This window comes from Piliocolobus tephrosceles, chromosome 14 (genome assembly GCF_002776525.5).
Source record: "Piliocolobus tephrosceles isolate RC106 chromosome 14, ASM277652v3, whole genome shotgun sequence".
Lineage (NCBI taxonomy): Eukaryota > Metazoa > Chordata > Mammalia > Primates > Cercopithecidae > Piliocolobus > Piliocolobus tephrosceles.
The window spans coordinates 67,227,087-67,247,135 of record NC_045447.1 but is presented as its reverse complement, the minus strand read 5'-3'; the positions used below and the strand labels follow the sequence as shown (position 1 = coordinate 67,247,135).

At 34.7% G+C, this 20,049-nt stretch overlaps 1 protein-coding gene across 1 annotated transcript in view; it reads left to right on the top strand.

Annotated features, from left to right (window-relative positions):
* Positions 1 to 19,846, top strand: part of TYRP1 (tyrosinase related protein 1) — a 35,163-nt gene extending 15,317 nt beyond the window's left edge. The window contains exons 2-8 of the mRNA XM_026453871.1: positions 2,792 to 3,261; positions 4,409 to 4,731; positions 7,341 to 7,545; positions 11,466 to 11,633; positions 13,716 to 13,895; positions 18,580 to 18,726; positions 19,565 to 19,846. Coding sequence (XP_026309656.1) covers positions 2,808 to 3,261; positions 4,409 to 4,731; positions 7,341 to 7,545; positions 11,466 to 11,633; positions 13,716 to 13,895; positions 18,580 to 18,726; positions 19,565 to 19,770 — 1,683 coding nt within the window. The 5' untranslated portion in view covers positions 2,792 to 2,807 and the 3' untranslated portion in view covers positions 19,771 to 19,846. The remainder of the gene's footprint in view (positions 1 to 2,791; positions 3,262 to 4,408; positions 4,732 to 7,340; positions 7,546 to 11,465; positions 11,634 to 13,715; positions 13,896 to 18,579; positions 18,727 to 19,564) is intronic.
* The last annotated feature ends 203 nt before the right edge of the window (positions 19,847 to 20,049 follow it).

Genomic DNA, 20,049 nt, shown 5'->3' with positions numbered 1-20,049 from the left:
CTCCCAAAGTGCTGGGATTGCAGGCATGAGTCACTGTGCCTGGCAGAGGAAGGATTTCTCAAGCAAGATGAAAACTAGTAACCATAAATTAAAAGTTTGGTACAATGACATGAAAATTAAGAACTGTTCATCAGAAGACTACATAAAGAATGTAAAAATGAAGCCACAAATTGAAATAAGATATTTTCAATATATTTATCTAATGGAAGACTAGAATTAAGAATATATAAGGAACTTCTACATACCAAGAAGACAAAAACACAATACAAAAATGGGTAATAGACATGAAAATACCATTTAACAGTAAGGAAAACAATAAGGATAAAAGCACAAGAATCGTACTAAATCATATTAGGTACTGAGATTAATGAAATATCATTTTACATACATATAATTGGCAATTAAATCTATTAACATGAAGTGTTAGCAAGCTTATGAATCAATAAGAAATCTTACACACTACTGGCAGGAATGTAAACTGATACAACTACTTTGGAAAACAATTTAGAATTCTTTTGTAAATATTCACAAACTCCATGACTAGCAATCCCCTTTCTAAATATCTACCATTAAGAAATTCTCATATATGTTCACCAGAAAACATTTAAAGACTATAGATGCATTATTCATAACACACACAAAAAAAGTCCTGGAAAATAATCCAAATATCTCTGAAGAGAAGAATGGGTAAATATAATGTGGTATATTCTTATAATGATATTTCAAACTGCCATTGTTAAAAATCTGTAAAATGCAGTATTTTATATGCAACAACTTGGATATATTTTGGATACATAGTACCAGTGGGAAAAAAATCTGGTCACTGAAGATTACTTCTACAGTAATGATACCATTTTTTGTTATTCTAGCCTAGAGATTCAAGAGGGAAAATAGTTGCCCCATATATGTGAGCTAAATTTTCAAGAGAATTTTTCTGTTTAATAAAGCATTTTAGTAAATATCCCAATGTGTATATATATTAGTAGATTGTCATATAAGTAACAGACAAACAAGAAGGAAAGAATAACATTTTAGATTCACAAATATCTTAATAACCATGGTTGGATGTAATTGTAATAAATCATATTGATGATATAGACAAGGGACAATGAACAGGAAATTCCTTTTCTTCTTTCTTGCCTTAATTTATAGATATATCTTTAGCTGTCTTTTTTGTTTGTAACCATACACCAAATTATTTTATATAATTTTCTGGACAATTTGATGCCTTAGAGTCAAATAAGACAACTAACTCTGATCATGAATTATATTTGTACAGTTATTATGTATTCCAAATAAAGATTAGATTTACAAATTGACTTTATATGCATGGCTTTTCAACTCCAGAAGAACATTCCTCTGGAAATATATGAATCTATTACCTCTAGTGCCATCAGTCTTTGTTGTTATTTTTGTTTGTAACCATACATTCAATTATTTTAGATAGTTTTCTGGACAATTTTATGGCTGATGACAGCTAACCCGGATCCTGAATTCTGACAAACTTTGCACAGTAATTATGTATTCCAAACTAAAGCTTATAGTTGAAGATTGAATTCATATACATGAGTTTTCAACTTCAGGAGAACATTCCTCTTGAAATACATGAATCTATTACCCTTAGTGTCATTGGCTTAAGACTACTTGAAGAGAAAGTAGGAAACTAGAAGACGTTGAGTAGGCAACTTCTAAACAATAGAAGTAGCAGCAACCCTGTAATGTTTTGCCACAGAGATGGACACCAGCCCCAGTGAAGGTAAGGGAGTTGAAGTTCCCAACTCTGCCAAAACCCACAGGCACCATGAGGGCCAATGTCATGTGCTGTGGTGTAACTATACCTGATGCCTTTTCCACTACAATTATTCTCTCTAGACATTGTAAGAACAGCAGCAGCTGTTTTCAAGACAGAAAACAACCAAAAGCTACTATCAGGTACAAACACTAGCCTGGCCTTTGTATCATTAGGAAAAGGTAATTAATCTTGTTTCAGCCTCTAAAGATACACTGTGAAAGGAAAAAACAAAATCTCTGCAATGCGAACAAATCTCACTAGTCTCTCTGACTTGTATTTCAAATTAGTTCTTCTGGCCTTTACTTAAAACTGTAAGCATCACAAGGAAATCAGTGAGAAGGGAATCATGTGCTGATCAAGTCCTTAAAGGGCAGAAACATTCACTGAAGTGAAAAGGATTAGTAAAGGGTGGAAAAAAAGATCAGCCCCTCCTAGTTTGGGTGAGCAGATTTGGGATTAATTATCAGGCAGCAATCCACATACAATTAACAGTTCTGACGTGAGAGGACAAAAAACTCCAGCAGTTATAAAACATTCAATTCTAAGAGAAGTTCATCAGAGACATCCTTCAGGATTTTAAGGTACTGGAAAGAAGTCCTATGGGCAGTGGGTGGACTCCTGACAAAATTCCATTAGTATAAGGGACTTTAAATCACAGAAATTAACTTGCTGGAAATCTGTTCCCAATTATTCCTTCAGCTCCAAGGTGAAATTAAATGTAATTAATGATGGTGACCTGGTAATTCATGCTTTTGATAACTGATATCTAGTATATATATAAGAAAAGAAAATGACAAAGACAGGTAATTTAATTATGTGGGTATCACACATGTGGGTGTTATACATGTCAAATTTTAAAGGTAAATTACTATTTTTATTATTTGCGTGAAATGTCATTTTCCATATGGATTCCATTTTGAAGGTGGTTTGGGAAGGGCTCATACCATTTTAAGTACCAAGAAAAACTTGCATAATCTCATTTTACTTACTCTTTTTCAGCTGAATTTTCATCTACATGCTTCAGTCTTCTCTACACAAAGGGCTGCGAAACAGATCTTTGTTTTGCACTCTAACTTCAAACAGAATGAGTGCTCCTAAACTCCTCTCTCTGGGCTATATCTTCTTCCCCCTGCTGCTTTTTCAGCCGGCCTGGGCTCAATTCCCAAGAGAGTGTGCCACTGTTGAGGCTTTGAGAAGTGGTATGTGTTGCCCAGACCTGTCCCCCATGTCTGGGCCTGGGACAGACCGCTGTGGTTCATCATCAGGGAGAGGCAGATGTGAGGCAGTGACTGCAGATTCCCGGCCCCACAGCCCTCAGTATCCCCATGATGGCAGAGATGATCGGGAGGTCTGGCCCTTACGTTTCTTCAATAGGACATGTCACTGCAATGGCAATTTCTCAGGACACAACTGTGGGACATGCCGTCCTGGCTGGAGAGGAGCTGCCTGTGACCAGAGGGTTCTCATAGGTAAGTGGAGATATGAATGAATTCACAAGTCCTGCATGAGACTCAAGGCTCTTAATAAAATCTTAAATCATTTGAGCTGGAGGAATACCTGGAAATCATATAGCTCAACCCTCTCTTTTCATAGTTGAGGAAACTGAGGCTTAGAAGAGTTAAGAAACTCCTTTAATGTAAACGGTTGGAGTTGAAGCTCAGAACTTCTGACCAATATTGTCTCCTGAAACATTGTTGAGCGACCACCATATCCTAGGAACTGTGTTATGGCTAGTCAATTCAGTAACTCCTTCAGGTAAACATGTTAATTGTCATAGATGAGGTTTGGAAAGTTCAAACCCACACAACTGATACTTAGTAACCTTGAAACTTAGCTGAGAACTATCTATCTAGCCCTTATATTTTAGTTCTGCAGCTACCCCTGCTGACCCTTAAAGAAGTTTCCCACCATGATGATCAAATTCAGGTATTTGAGATGAAGAGTTTGGCCTGCAGACTAAATACTATTAAATAACAAAGCATTAAACAGTAACAGCTAACAATATTTGATTTGTTCTATGTGTGAGATAGGAGACTAAAGGTTTAACAGAACATGTATTGAGTCTTTACTATGAGTTAGGCCTTGGGCTAATTGCTTTTTATGTGTGTGCTCTTTGAACTTTCAATTCTATAAAGTAGGTATTATGTTTATCCACATTTGAATGATTTAAAAAAAAAACTGAGGCTTGGAAAAATGTGCCCAAAGTCATAGAATAATTTTCTGGTGTTAACTACTATGTTATACCACCTAATTTTGGAAGATTTATGATGTTAAAAAGATAAAAAATTCCAACAAAAATGCCAATAGTGGGCAGAAATCAACATGACAAGGTCACAGAAACATAAAATCCATAGGTAAGATTAAAGAAAGGTAATAGAAATCATGCAGTAAATTGGAGAGAGGAAAAAGAGAGAGAGAAAAAAGGGAAGAAAGAGAGAGAAAGCAGGTTTGAAGAAAGGGTTTTCGTTAAGGATATTTTTAAAAATATGAACTAATTTAAAACACATTTGAACAGATGGATAAATGGGTCGTGGTGTGTTACAAGATGATTGTGCTCTTTCTCTACCCATCCCCTCAAGGCAGATGTTTTCATGCTTGAATTTTGTATTCCTAAAGTCAGGAGAAATCTTCTGGACTTAAGTAAAGAAGAAAAGAACCACTTTGTCCGGGCCCTGGATATGGCAAAGCGCACAACTCACCCTTTATTTGTCATTGCCACCAGGAGATCAGAAGAAATATTGGGGCCAGATGGCAACACACCACAATTTGAGAACATTTCCATTTATAACTACTTTGTTTGGACACACTATTACTCAGTCAAGAAGACTTTCCTTGGGGCAGGGCAGGAAAGCTTTGGTGAAGTGGATTTCTCTCATGAAGGACCAGCTTTTCTCACATGGCACAGGTACCACCTCCTGCGTCTGGAGAAAGACATGCAGGTATGTAAGAAGCATTTCAGTTTTCAGACTCTTTACAGACAAGTTGCCTTGTTTGTAAAACATTTTAATTCACTAGTTTTCAGAAGCATCAGAATTTTTGATGAAAGAGCAATTTTATGTTACTAACCTGTCTTTGGCATTTCGTTTTCTCCTTGTTTTGGTTACTTATTAATTAATCTTTATCTTAGTGAAGTGAAAATAAAGTAATATCAATAATAAGCAAAATGAGACATTTGCAGGAATGAATTAAAAGTTTAAAAATACTTTGCAGTTTAATTGAAAACGTGATTTTCATAAAACTTGAAACAGAAGAATCTCATTTGTGTGTCTTCCTTCTCTAATAAATATAAGCAGATTCCTCCTCCTGGTCAAATAATGTGAGTTAGAGACTTCTCAATCTTTCCAGTCCCAAATGCATATCTCATCATTCCAGCGATGATTCATTCCAATATGGTACAGGGTTTAAATAATGAAAAAATAATTTCTTTCCATTTAGACTCTCATATTTTCATTGAAATATATTTTTCCATGTTCCCTACCCTTTAAGTCTTACAGAAGAAACCTATTAAAATATCACATCACTATGTAAGAGGACAGATATGTTAATTTGCTGGACTATAGTAATCAGTTTACTATGTATATTTATATCAGAGCACCATGTTGTACACCGAAAATACATAAAATTTGAAAAAAAGTTAAAAAATACCAAAATAATTTTGTCAGTCAGGCAATATTTTTAGTGAAAAGACATTGGCTTTTTATTTGGCACAAAGTGAACCTGAACTCAAGCAGTTATTTCATGCTTATTTTCTAAGCAGACAAGCTTCAAACATATTAAAGCATCTAGTTACATAGATTCTTTACTCTTATTTCTTTTACCAACTTCTCTGTTTCTTGAGAAAAATATTGAAATTTTAAAATAAAATTTTAAGTTGTTAGATATCAACTAAGAAAGCCACAAAGTAAACCTGTTTTCTATGTGAAATAACAGCAACGAATCTCCCCTTTCAAGTTAAAGTATAAAAATTAAGCTAAAACTATCTGAAGACAGGAAAGGTATTTAGATTCATTTATTAATTTGCAGAATGCTGTGCCAGCATTATTCTGAGAAAAAGTAAATGGTTAGAAAAGAGAGAATTAATACGCTAAAATACAGGATAAAATATTCGTTTGAAAGTGCACTATCCATTTGCAGTTTGAGAGTGATTAAATGAATTCATCTGATACTCTGAACATCATATTTTATAGCTCTGATTGCAAGTAAGACATTTAGTAGATTATGAGTAGATAAATCTGTCATTTGTAATTGACTACAGATCTTCATGCCTTCAAGTCATTTTCTCATGGGCACACCAAAATGAAAGGGCAAGTGGAAAGTATCTGAAAGCTTCACTTTTGCCTGTGTAAACTTCAACCTCTATGACTTACATTTTAAAAACCCAACAGCACAAGGGATCCAACAAATTACAATTTAAATGTAATTCATGGTTGAAATGCCACATGAATATGCTCTGGCTCCCAAATGTCAGTTGCTGAACCACAAACCAATTCTTAATGATCCCATGGAAGCTGTCACTAATTTTTGTGAACCACAATCATGGCTTCTAAAGGAGGACTACCAACCCCTGGAGACCAATAACTGGGGATAACTTGGAAAGTTTCTGGCTCTCTAAAACACCCAAGGATAAGAAAATGCTTCCTAGGAAGAGATTTAAAGTGAAAAAGTAGAAATATACTGAGTGCTTGAGAGATAAGATAAAACAATTGTGATCCCTACATTTAAATCCCATACCATAAATAGAACTACTCAAGGCCCAAAAGAAATGAGAAATAACAAGGAAATGTATGGTTTAAAGCACGAATGAAATAAGCATGTGATCTTGAGGCCAGCATTTTTAAAAATGTGAGATCAGCTCTGAATGGAAACTAGGTCACTGATCTAAAAAACAATGGGCAGAAAGATTTACTCCAGCTTCTGTTTAGCGTTTTTATCAGTATAAGATTTAGGCCGAAGCCTGAGTCTTAAAAGTTTGGATTTTAAGGCAGCGTTCCCTAAATAAAACACCTTCCATGCTCAGTGTGAAAGAGTCCATGGCCAAACCAGAATCTAAATGCCTAGTCATTCAAATAAAATTTAAAAACAGAAGCAAAACAGAAATTAGCACTCCACAAAACATATTTTAAGGCTGCATCTGGCTCCAGACTAACAGTTAATGATGCTTGAATTAAAGATAGGAAAATGGAAGAAGGTAGAAATGCCAATAAGTGGATGTTGTTATTGATAATTTTTTATATAACCAATATAAATGTAATTACCTGCCTAAAAAAGAAAAAGAAGATCCTTTATCCCTCTAAATCATTTTCAGAAATGTCTGCATAATAAGTTGAGTTTCATTCCCTCTAATGCCTAAATGACACCTGTAATAAATTACCAGCTTTGTTAAATAAGGTTTTAACTCCTCTGGGCCCCTCAGACACCACTGATATACTAACCAGTACCTTATTGTCTGAAGAGAGCTAATAGAAATAGGCTGTCAGAGAGTAGACCAAACAGAAAGGAAGAATTGTAAACAGAAGCAGAGAATATTAATGTGGTTTCTGTGATCTAGGAAATGTTGCAAGAGCCTTCTTTCTCCCTTCCTTACTGGAATTTTGCAACGGGGAAAAATGTCTGTGATATCTGCACGGATGACTTGATGGGATCCAGAAGCAACTTTGATTCCACTCTAATAAGCCCAAACTCTGTCTTTTCTCAATGGCGAGTGGTCTGTGACTCCTTGGAAGATTATGATACCCTGGGAACACTTTGTAACAGTAAGTTGCAAATGATAACTTGGAGTCAGAATTTCTTTTTAGATAAAGAGATTAAAAATGTTGCCTGGAAGGCCCTTCATTCTACTAGAGAATTCACACTAAAATCTACTTTTATTATAGACAGACAATGTACCAGGCATTCATTAAGCCCCTAGAACATTTAAGGCAGTGTATAAGTTGCTGCAGGGGAAACAGAAAGTGCCTACACATTTTTGCACTGCCTTTCTTGAGTAATTTGGTCAATGTCTTTCTAACTTTCTTATTTTGGAAATGTCTAGTTGTATACACTAATCCTCTTAGTTTTCTTAGCACTACTTAGTAGTCATGTGTCTTGTGTTGGAATTTCACAGAAAATGTTTCCTAAGAAAATGTGAAAAACAGGCAAAAAGTTGGAAATGCCCTGGGAAGAAAAAAAAGAAAATAAACAAACCAAATGTATGCTTGCAGTTATAAAGTTAGAAAACAAAAGGTGATGTGGGAGATAGTTTTTAGAAAAGGAGGATATGGTACTGATGTCTGCCCCCTAGCTTCTTTCCAGCTCTTCCAAAGTGAACAAAATAAGAGAATGCCTAACCAATTGTCCCAGCATCTTTCTCCAGTGATCTGAATGCCACCTCTGTCACAGGTCAAATTTCTGCCCCATGTAGATCTCTTCCTGAGCTTTCCATTCTCTTCCTTGGATCATATTATTATTTGTGCCTGTGCTAGTAACACAAGGTTTAATTATTAGACACCCCCTACCTCATCTTATTTTTTGTTTTCAGGCACGTATAGCTCTCTTGGTTGTTGTTCCGTATAAAAATAAGAGTTATGTGAAGTTGTTTTATTATTATAGTCACAGCATATTTATTTATTCTACATATATTATTGTATTCATCAAACATTAAATTATTTTATGAACTTAAATAAGGAATACTCTAAATAAATCAAGAAGAATTAGATATATATTTTCACCAGTAGATTATTTAGCAGTGTATAGGAATAAGAGAAGTGATAATATATGAACATTTTCTCTGTAGAAGTTTAAAACTTAGAATAAATTTGTATTTGGTATGCTGAATACATGGTCCCACCTTGTGGCAGAGAAATGAAATTCAGGATCAGGATGTCTGCAGATACCAAAGCATTTATTCTTCTTCTGACCAGGCCATTGTATTTTGGCCTGAGAGTTCTCTTTTTTTCTTTTTCTCTTGAGACGGAGTCTCGCTCTGTCCCCCAGGCTGGAGTGCAGTGGCGCGATCTCGGCTCACTGCAAGCTCCGCCTCCCGGGTTCACGCCATTCTCCTGCCTCAGCCTCCCGAGTAGCTGGGACTACAGGTGCCCGCCACCGCGCCCGGCTAATTTTTTGTATTTTTAGTAGAGACGGATTTTCACCGTGGTCTCGATCTCCTGACCTTGTGATCCGCCCGCCTCGGCCTCCCAAAGTGCTGGGTTTACAGGCGTGAGCCACCGCGCCTGGCCTGCCTGAGAGTTTTCTAGACATTTCCCAATCACCCTGATGATTGGATACCAAAATAAAACACAGTTTAAATGAGTAAATACAATCATAGCACAGAAGGGGGAAGAAAGAAGGAGAGATTTTCTTTTCATCATAATTTGTGTTGTCAATTAATATAACAAGTCTCCTAACTCAGACACATAGTCTCATGACAAACTGAAGAATATTTATTTTAGGTTAAAAAAATTTTTAAACTTATCCCTTGTCTCACTGCAAGAGACAAACAGCAGACATTTTATTTATAAGGCAAAGGAAAGGGAAAAATTATCATTGTGTCGAACATATATTGTGTATCTGATGTGGTATGAAATGCATTGATATAATATCCTATTTAGTCTTCATAAAAATACTCTCTTCCATAACCTTTCTTCTTTAATGATCTTGTCCATTTCTGTAGTTCCATTCATCTTTTACTGGAGACCCACATGTTTCCAACTTTAGATAAAACCTTCCTTAATTATTCCACACCCCTGTCTTCACAAGCTTGTTGCATAGTATTTCTCCAATATTCAAAATTAATGAACCCAACTTGGTGGATTGAAAATAGTTAATTATTTTATTGCAGCTAACATTCTTCCAGCCACCAAAATACCATCCTTGAATCAACATAGAAAAACACTGTTCTTTATTCACAGTGCTTCTCAAATGTATTTTCTTCTTCAGACACATGCAACTTTCCATTTATTTTTATGTGGAAATTGCACAGGACTGTGGTCCATAGGATGTTAGGTGCAATGGCAGAGGTTGTCCATATGCAAACAAATTTAAGAATCACTGGAATAAAAAAGTGGTTTATTTTTTATTTAAACTAGTTTCTTTACCATCAGCATTTTCTACTATGGAACTCTGTGAGGGCAAATCAGAATGTAATGTTTTGAAACTTAAGTAATTAATATTTGTTTCTTGGGATTTATTGATAGCTTCCTGAGCAGCAATTCCCAAAACATCAGCTTGAATTGATAGTTTAGTTAGCAATGGTGAAAGTTTTTGGTGATAATGTACACTCAATAAATAGTTTCCAATCCCAACTGAGGCACATGTTTTAGTTACATATTATATAAATTTCATTATGCTAACTTAACAGGTTCTGATTATTATGTTAATTATAAAGCATAGAACATGGGAAGCTTTCTGAATGAAAGAAAAGGAATAGGAGTTGAAATTGTAATATTATCGCTCCCCAGATTAGTGGATTATTTTGCTGTCCCTCTATGGCACATAAATTCCTTTCTGGAGACCACTGGGACAGAATGATGCAAAGTTCTCCTAACCAATCACCTCTCCTCCCACCCATGTAAGGTTTTGACTTCTCTCCACTTCCTAATAAATTACACATAACTTTCTTATCTTGATACTTGATTTTTTTTCCACAATATAGCTCTGGTCTAGCTTCTTTTCTTTCCTACAGTCCACTACTCTCCTGGCACATACTCCAGGCAAACTATTTCCCAAACAGGCACCCCCCCCCTTTTTTTTTTTTTACAGCTAACATGATCTTTTCCATATAATGACAGGCACCAAACAACTCTTCAGCACCTATTAAATACCAGGTACTGTGCCAAGTCTGTGAGATACACACGTTTTTTGTTATAGATAGGGAATTTTGTTATAGACAGAAGAACGTGTATCATCTCTTGCCATTTCCTCTACCTAAAATGTTTGTCTTGTAAAATTTCTTTTATTTCACCTATGAAAACTTTTCTTAATCCTATGGGGCTCTTTGTAAATCTTTCTTTATAAAGCTTTTCTCGAGATCTGAATGGGCAGGATCTCTCTCTCTCTCTTTCCCCACTCCCTCCCCCCATCTCTCTTCTTTAAGGCTCCTATCATATTATCTATCCCTAGTATCACAGTTCTTTGTCTGTTTGTTACTGCCATTCACAAAGTTTCATTATTTCTCACATTAATTGCTGAAAAAGTTGAAAAATGTGTGTTGGCTGAAATGTGTATCACTTTCCAAAGAAATATAAGGGTTTTTTTTTCCTTATTTCTCTGAAGGTTTAAATAGGCAGCATTTGCATACAAAATATCACATATGTGTGACATATAGATTTTAGTGTAGAACTTAGGTTTATGAGATTATTTTGGCAAAATTCAATTTTCCATGGAATTTTCATTTTAATACATTCTTGTGAAAGAAGCATATATTGGTTTAGCAAATGTCAAGACCTGTATCTGTTAGTGTGATTGTTTTTTTTCCTTCAGATACTTTTATGTATCACATATCTACTTGATTCAAAGAAGTGGGACATGATAACTTAGATTTTCTCACCTTAATGCTACCAAGTATGCATTTTTAAATTTTGTTTTCTACCAAGGAAAACCTATATTTCATATTCATGCTATGTATAAAGTTTTAAAGAGCAACAGTAAGACATCCAAACATTGTGTAAATGTTTGCACATCCCATTTTTTTCTGCAGGCACTGAGAGCGGGCCAATTAGGAGAAATCCAGCTGGAAATGTGGCCAGACCAATGGTGCAACGTCTTCCTGAACCACAGGATGTCGCTCAGTGCTTGGAAGTTGGTTTATTTGACACACCTCCTTTTTATTCCAACTCTACAAACAGTTTCAGAAACACAGTGGAAGGCAAGTAAATGAAATCAGTACTTTGAAAAGATCTAGTTATCAGAGTAAACTGAATTATTCAAAAACAAGTTTCTTCGAGAAGGCTTTGAATAGTATATTAATCCTGTGCGTTTCTGTAAATGAGGTTGTCTATTGTGATACACCTGCTCGAAAAAGGAACTTTCTTAAAGAGAAGAGTCCAATCATGAAGCTCTTTTCCTTATGGGAGAAGACCTTGGAGATCATGCTCCAATTTCTTAAACACCCAAAAACTATTTAAATTCAAATTTCTGGTAGCTAGTTGGCCAATATGTGTAACTATATCAAGGTCTAGCATTGGCAAACAATATTCAAGACATTGACAGTGTATTAAATTAGTTTACTTTTTTTTTAAATGAGAGAAATAATAAAATCATTCCAAACAATTAGTTGACACTGAGTAAAGCCTTGCTTGCACATATGTGTTATTTAGGTCAGTATTAACCTGTAACTTTTTTCAAAAGTCTATACAAATTCGAATTAGCATCTACTGGTGCTTAACTTGGTTTTCCTTATTTCACACAAAGTATTTTAAAGCTGAGGAAAGTGAGGTATAAAGAGGTAAAATTATTATCACAAGATATTCAGCTAGTTACTAACAGAGCATAGGTTCAAATTCAAATTTTCAAAATCCAGTGTCTTTTCTTTATATAATAAACTTTGATACCTCCAAATGATGCTTGATATATATAAAGTCTTCAAAAGAATATAATTACTTTTATCTTATTATAAACTTGCTATTGTTAAATTTTACCTTCAATATAGTATTGTCCATGTCTAATGCATCCCATCTCCCCAAAAAATGCAAATAGATTTCTCTGTCGTATGATCAGAGGTACTTGGTATATAAATCTAATAATTATTTTTAATTCTCTCACCTTTTAGTCTCAAACTTATATGCCATTTTAACCTATTTTTGATTATTTTAATAACTACCCGAATGCACTGATTTGAGTACGATTCAATAAAAAATCACTACTTTTTGGCTAATCTGTAAACTAAGGCCATCAGCACTGGTTTTTTTTTAAATGTGTGGATTGTGCCTTCTTAATGCCCAAACAGAAGACAATTATACTTATTTCCTGACAAAACGTATAAAAAGACTAGTGTCAAGCCACGTTCCATATATATCACAGGCAATCTTTAAATGTTTTTGAGTCTAATAATAATGGAATAGATGCTTGAAAAAATGCATAGGTGACTAAATAAGTGGCTACAACTATACAATTCATCTTAGATGAAGAGAGAACTGGTTAACGTATTTTAAAGTCTGATTTCATTTTATAATATGCAACCATTCCCTGATCTCAAACCTCTGGTCCTTCAAGCCAATTAGACATCCTACATCATAGACCCTCCATTTTCATTTATATAGACCTGTCCTATACCTATCCTTGTTTTCTCTCTTATATATGGAATATATATATGTATATATGTATATATATGTGTGTGTATATATATATATATGGAATTGAGATATTTATCAAAAGCTGTATAAATGTTTTGACAGTAGGTTTTCTCAGTGTTTAAAACTAGCACAAAGATGGTAAGAAAGCCCTGAGAAATTGTAGCTTCCCCATAAAAAAATAAAGTAGTTTTCCAAAAATAAACATGCTGACAGTCATTCAAAGGTAAGGTAGGAGGCTGAAGTAACATCTGGCAACTTAAGTTCCAAAACAATCAGAGCATTCTTCTCCAAATTGTGTCAGCAGTTTTTAGTAGAAACTGGAGGGTTTTTCACTATCTTTATTCCCATGTAGAACAATGTCTGCCTTGTCAAATAGAGTGTCTATATATTTTGACTGGAATCCTTTGCAGGTCATTATTTTTAACCTGGAGGCTACATTTAGAATGTCATGCCACAAGCATAAAACCAACTTAGCTCTGGGTATAGCAAACAAATATCATCAACCATAGGTACAGAGAAGCAGTGCTATTATATTAAGGCAAAAACTGGCCTGACAAGCCTTGGAAAAATTGTTTCCCAATATAATCATTACTATTAACTGGAAAAGTAAAATATGTGCAATAGTTTTACAATTCTCCTCCTTATTATGTGTCTAGGTTACAGTGATCCCACAGGAAAGTATGACCCTGCTGTTCGAAGCCTTCACAATTTGGCTCATCTATTCCTGAATGGAACAGGGGGACAAACCCATTTGTCTCCGAATGATCCTATTTTTGTCCTCCTGCACACTTTCACAGATGCCGTCTTTGATGAATGGTTGAGGAGATACAATGCTGGTGAGACATTTTCATATGCCTTTTGCATGGTCAGCCGAGCGGACTGTTTAGATGGCATAGTTATCAGTTTAAGCTGGGCACTCAGTACATAAAAACACATTCAAAATAAGGATAACATAGCTGTAATATCAAGTCACTTCCAGACATTCAATTCTACTTTGAAAATGCATGCATTTTCAAAGTATTTTTAACCATTTGCTAGGACTAACCAAATCATCCTCCTAATTTTTGCTATGAAAAAAATGCTACTATGTTTTACAAATTTTTCTCACCCTCATCTTCCACATAAATTCTAATTATTTTTAAATATAAATTAAGAAAACCTTATAGAGCTCTTCTTTGATATCGCAAAAGACTAAAAATTGTATATCCATAATCCACAGTTCTTATTTTTGTTGCTTAATGGCCTCTCACAAATAGAAATTTTGTTCCACTTGAAAAGTTAACCTTGGCTTTTATATCACACTTCAGGAAATCTCTTTTAAGTTCATTTCAATGCATTCTTTAAAATATTATTTAAAATGCCTCTTTCTTTGCCTTCCTATACAGCTGAGAGGCTAGCATTATTTTTCAAACAATAAAAGTGCTTCCACTGGTTAAAACATCACAAATTTTCATATGTTGAAAGCATTCTCAATTTTGGCTTCTGTGCCTTTAGTTCATCACGCACATGAACATGATATTGTAGCTTAACTACCTATTGATTTATGTATCCATTAGGCATCCTTACATTTCTATGTGTATATGTGTGCAGTAAAGTCCTCTAATTCAACCTAATTAGGACCATTAACTGATGAAATTGATGAAAATAGTTTGTTCCATCAAAAATTGTTCAAGAAACAACTTACACATAAGCCTATAATCCCAGCACATTGGGAGGCTGAGGCAGGGAGATCACTTGAGCCCAAGAGTTTGAGACCAGCCTGGTCAACATAGTGAAACCCTGTATCTACTAAAAACACAAAAATTAGCCAGGCATGGTGGTGGGCACCTGTAATCCCAGCTACTGGAGAGGCTGAGGCAGGAGAATCACTTGACCCCAGGAGGTAGAGGTTGCAGTTAGCCAAGATCACACCACTGCACTCCAGCCTGGCTGACAGAGACAGACTTCATCTGAAAAGAAAAAAAAGAAGAGGGGAGGGGAGTGGAGGTGGGGGGGGCAGGGAGGGAAACAACTACACATAAATATTAGTTCAGTTTTCAATCAGTTATGAATTCAGTTATTGGAGTTTCATCTCATTTTTCATGTGTATTTATATATGTAATGGCAACCATAATTAATTATCTATAATTTACACTGTCAACTTTTTAAAAAAGTGAAACAATAAATGAGTGACTTTTGAAATACGATATGAGGGCAAATATTTTAGCCATACACCTTTAACAAATCTGTCCAAAGTGTTCATTTTACATACTACAAAAACAACATCCTCCTCTTTGTTTTATAGTCATGATGACCACTTTATGTTTGCTTAACTAGATTCCTTTTATTACAGTAATGAGTAAACTCGAATTAATAGGTTTAGGAATTAACAAAACCAACTTTTGTTAAACATGCACTTCTGGGAACCATATGGCAATGTTCAAGTTGTATTTATTCAGTTATTCACAATGCCTTGGGTGTTAGTAAACTTTTCAGAGGAAACGGAGACTATTCAGTAACCTGGCAAATCTCTTAAGTGGGGTTTTCTTTCACCTATGAAAGAAAGGAAAGATATTCCTTCGCCTTATGTATCTTGGCTGAAAATATAATTATTTCACATTCATAGCAAGTTGTTAAAGGTTTTCCAGATTTTAACCTAAAGGTCACTGATGAACCAGAAAAACACCTTTTGAACATTTTTTTCTGACATTTTCTTTGTTTGCAATATATATAGCATAAGGTTTCTCAATAACTTGAATTGTAGTGGGAAGAGAAGTACTATAAATAAAAAATAGGAAACTATGCTGCAGCACATTTCTGATAAAATGTGGCCATAAAATTATAGGATAGGTCAATGTAAACACTCCGCATTGCATGAAAGCTAAGCTGAAACAATTAGCCTCCTTCTTAAATATTCCTTATACCTGCAAATACCTTTTAGAAAGCAGTGTCATAAAACAACTGTAAAGAAGAGAAAGAAAAATTAGAAAGATTAAAAAATTTTATAAACTCTCTATAAAGCAGAAGTCTTGTTTAAAATAAGTCTAGGAGTGGAGGGATGGGATTCTTTTTCAAAATGATAGAAAGGTTTTTACAAATATAGAAAGCTCTTTACAAATTGCAGAATAATAGAATTATTAGGCTCGGAATGGAAAAAAATTACACTTTACAGATAAAGAAAAGTAGAGTCATTCAAGTAGTAATGTCCACTACAGATTCCTCTCGTTAGACATGAAATAGTACAATCGGAGCATCCAAACTCTAGTTACTACCATGTTAATTTCTATTTACTAATATTTCTGATCTATGTACACATTCAATTCAATTATTTCTCTTTTATTTTGACTGAGAATTATATGAGGTAAGTTTTAAATATAGCAGCCCAGAACTTCAGTGTATTTTCAGAAAAAGCAGTTTATACATTTCCAAGAGTAATCACTACTTTACTTTTTGAGCTGCGAGAGAAATGAAGTAATCACATATACACTTAAATCTTTTCATATATATTATTTTCAAATCTACTATTTCCTGGTCAGTATTCAAGGTACCAGAAATATGATAGTATACAAAAATTCACCAATAAATTTTCTTCCTGAAACTTTTCTTCCTGTTGATAAAATTGATAATAACCGTATGTAAATACAGCATATTAGATGGTGGAAGTTTCTACAGACAAATAAAATCAGGAAATGGGAAAGGAAGTACTGTGTAGATGTATGGAAGAAGAATGTCCTAAGACAAAGGAACAGGGAGACAACTGTGGCTGGAGTAGAGTGGGGTCTGGGGAGAGAATGGTGACAGATAGTAAGGTCAAAGGGATCACAGGAGGCAGAGCCTGAAGGATACTGGAATTAACTCTAAGAGAGATAGGGGGCCATGGAGGATCTTGCATAGGGAAATTACATGACAATCCAATTGCTATTGTTATTTTTACTATTATTTCTCCCCTCATTTTAATGGACAAAACTTTACCACACAGCTGAAGCTGAACTGGATTGGGGCTGGTCAAATCAGGGTTAAGCAGAAAACTAAAATGGGGAATTAAAAAGTTTTCTAAATTATCTTAATACCTAATGTTAATAAGCAATGAATTTATAATACATTAGAATGTGAATTATTTGAAAGTAGAAATATTGTCTCTTTTTTTCAATGCCACAGCCTAAGTGCCTAGACCAGCATCTGGCATTAGTAGGTACTCAGTGGATTTTAACAGATAAATATTTAATTAGCTTTAATACATAGTAAATTTAAAGTCACAAAAATATCAACACTACTTGGCATTTCTATGGGAAATTTTTCTTCAATCCAGATGCTGAAACACCCTTCTGTGAGTCACGGAATCACTGTACCTGTCAAGGTATTGTATCTACAGCAAAGAGAAAATCTAATACTTAGATAGCTGTCTTAGTTTGTTTTCTGTTGCTTATAACAGAATACCTGAAACCAAGTAATTAATTAAGAAACTGAGTGTATTTATTATAGTTATGAAGCCTGAGAAATCCAAAGTTGAGGGGCCACATCTGTGAAAGCCTTACTGGTGGGGACTTTCTGCAGAGTCCCTGAGTCACCACAGGGTGTCACATGGTCCAGAGGCTGAGTATCTTAAGTGTCTCCCCCTCCCTTAATAAAGTTACCAGTTCTTCTTCCATGATAACCCATTAACTCATGAATCCATGAATGGATTAATCTATTCGTTAGGGCTGAATTCTCATAATTCAATCACCTCTTAAAGGCCGTACCTCTTAATACTGACTTATGTTCCCACTGGTGTCTGTCCAATCCCACTTCTAACTCTTTTATTTTTGTGTGTGTGTGTGTGGCATTCTATTTGGTGTTTAATTGTACCAACATAAATATAGAACAAAAAAAAGAGAAACATCTTTTGCCACAAAATTTTCTGATGATAGAAATTTTTATTCCTGATGATAGAAACTCATTAATAATATAAATAGCCATAGTTTATATCCATGAGGTATCAGGAAGTGAATAGGATTCCAGGACCTTGATTCAAAATTTTAAGCATTTTTTTGCTAACAGAGTAAGCCCTAGGAATAAAGCTAATATTGATTTCTCTAAAAGTAAACAGACAAAATAAAAAATATTGAGCAGAAATATTCATAAACAAGCACAACCTCTAATAGATATGCCATATCTCAAATTTTAAATTACAGCTGATGCCACAGCAAATTACAGGTTTATGTTTTCTTTGGCTTTGAAAAACACATTTAATGACTTATTCAAATTGCTTTATGTAATTTTTAAAAACTATTCAACATCATCATAGATGATGAAATACTAAAACTCCCCTGCTTTTAAACTCTCTTTTTTTATTAAGTGGTATATTGGTACTCTATTCAAAGCATTTTCTGTTTTATGTAATTTCCCATCCTGCTGTAGTGAAAATTCTTATCTTTATTCAGTATAAAATAAAAATAAAATTTTTCATGTTCTCCTTGAATATTGGATCCCTTTAAAACTCAATAATGATATGAACATTAATTTTATTATGTTTATTAACAAGTTGTTTTTGGAATAATTTAGATATATCCACATTTCCATTGGAAAATGCCCCTATTGGACATAATAGACAATACAACATGGTGCCATTCTGGCCCCCAGTCACCAACACAGAAATGTTTGTTACTGCTCCAGACAACCTGGGATACACTTATGAAGTTCAATGGCCAAGTGAGTATTGAAAGTGTATTTTTACTGTGATAATTTCCAAAAGCAAATATGTTGTCTTTAAAGTAGAGTAATCACGGTATTCTGAAGCTATGTTTTCCATTTGGACTTAGAAACTTTCATTTGTATTTTTATTTGAGGATTAGGGAGGGAATTTGATATTTGTTGAGAATCCACACTAAGCTGACATTGATCTTATTGTACAGTACCCTATCTCATTTAATCCTCACAATGCTTTGGAGTGAGTATGAAAATCTTCATTTTACAAATAAGGAAGCTGAGGCTTAAATAGGTTAGCTATTTACAGATTCACATTTCTAATAAGGGAAGAGAATGAGTTTGAGCTTAGGCCCATGGAATATGCCCCAATTTTTCTACTATACCATATTGCCTGCATTTATCTATCTTAAAGGAAAAGGGAGTGGGATACTCTTCAGTGCTTTTCTGAGATTTTGAAAACCAAAAGTTTCTTGTTTAAATCTTTTTCCCAACAAAGGCAGTAGGGCATAGTGGAAAAGTACAAGACTTATATTCTAAAATACTCAGGCTCCAAAGCCAACTTTACTGCTTACTAACCAGGTGACATAGGCAAGTGGCTCAAACTCTTTGAGTCATCATTCTCTCACTTTCACAAAATGAAATGGAAATAACAATGACTATCCCAATAGGGTCCACTCATTAAAAGAAATCAGGAAGTGGCTTCAAGGCCATGTGACCATTATAAATTAAATATGAGGATTTCTATTAAAATAGATATTTCTACCTAAATTTTGGGTGTCCAGCGTTTGGTGATAACTATTGTAGTATTTATCTTTTTATGTTTATCTTCCTTTCCAAATAGGTCGGGAGTTTAGTGTACCTGAGATAATTGCCATAGCAGTAGTTGCCGCTTTGTTACTGGTTGCGCTCATTTTTGGGACTGCTTCTTGTCTGATTCGTGCCAGACGCAATATGGATGAAGCTAACCAGCCTCTCCTCACTGATCAATATCAACACTATGCTGAAGAATATGAAAAACTCCGAAATCCTAATCAGTCTGTGGTCTAACAAGTGCCCTACTCTCTTATGAATTAGTATCACAAAACTACCTGGTTAAATATAATAGATTGAGTTATTAACTGTATTTTCTTTCACTTTGTTACCTTCTTTCTAATACAAGCATATGTTAGAATTAAAGAGCCGGATGCGGTGGCTCACGCCTGTAATCCCAGCTCTCAGGGAGGCAGAGGCAGGAGGATAGCTTGAGCCCAGGAGTTCGAGACCTGCCTGGGTAATACAGCGAGACCCCGTTCTCCACAAAAAGGGGGAAAAAAAAAAAAAAAGACA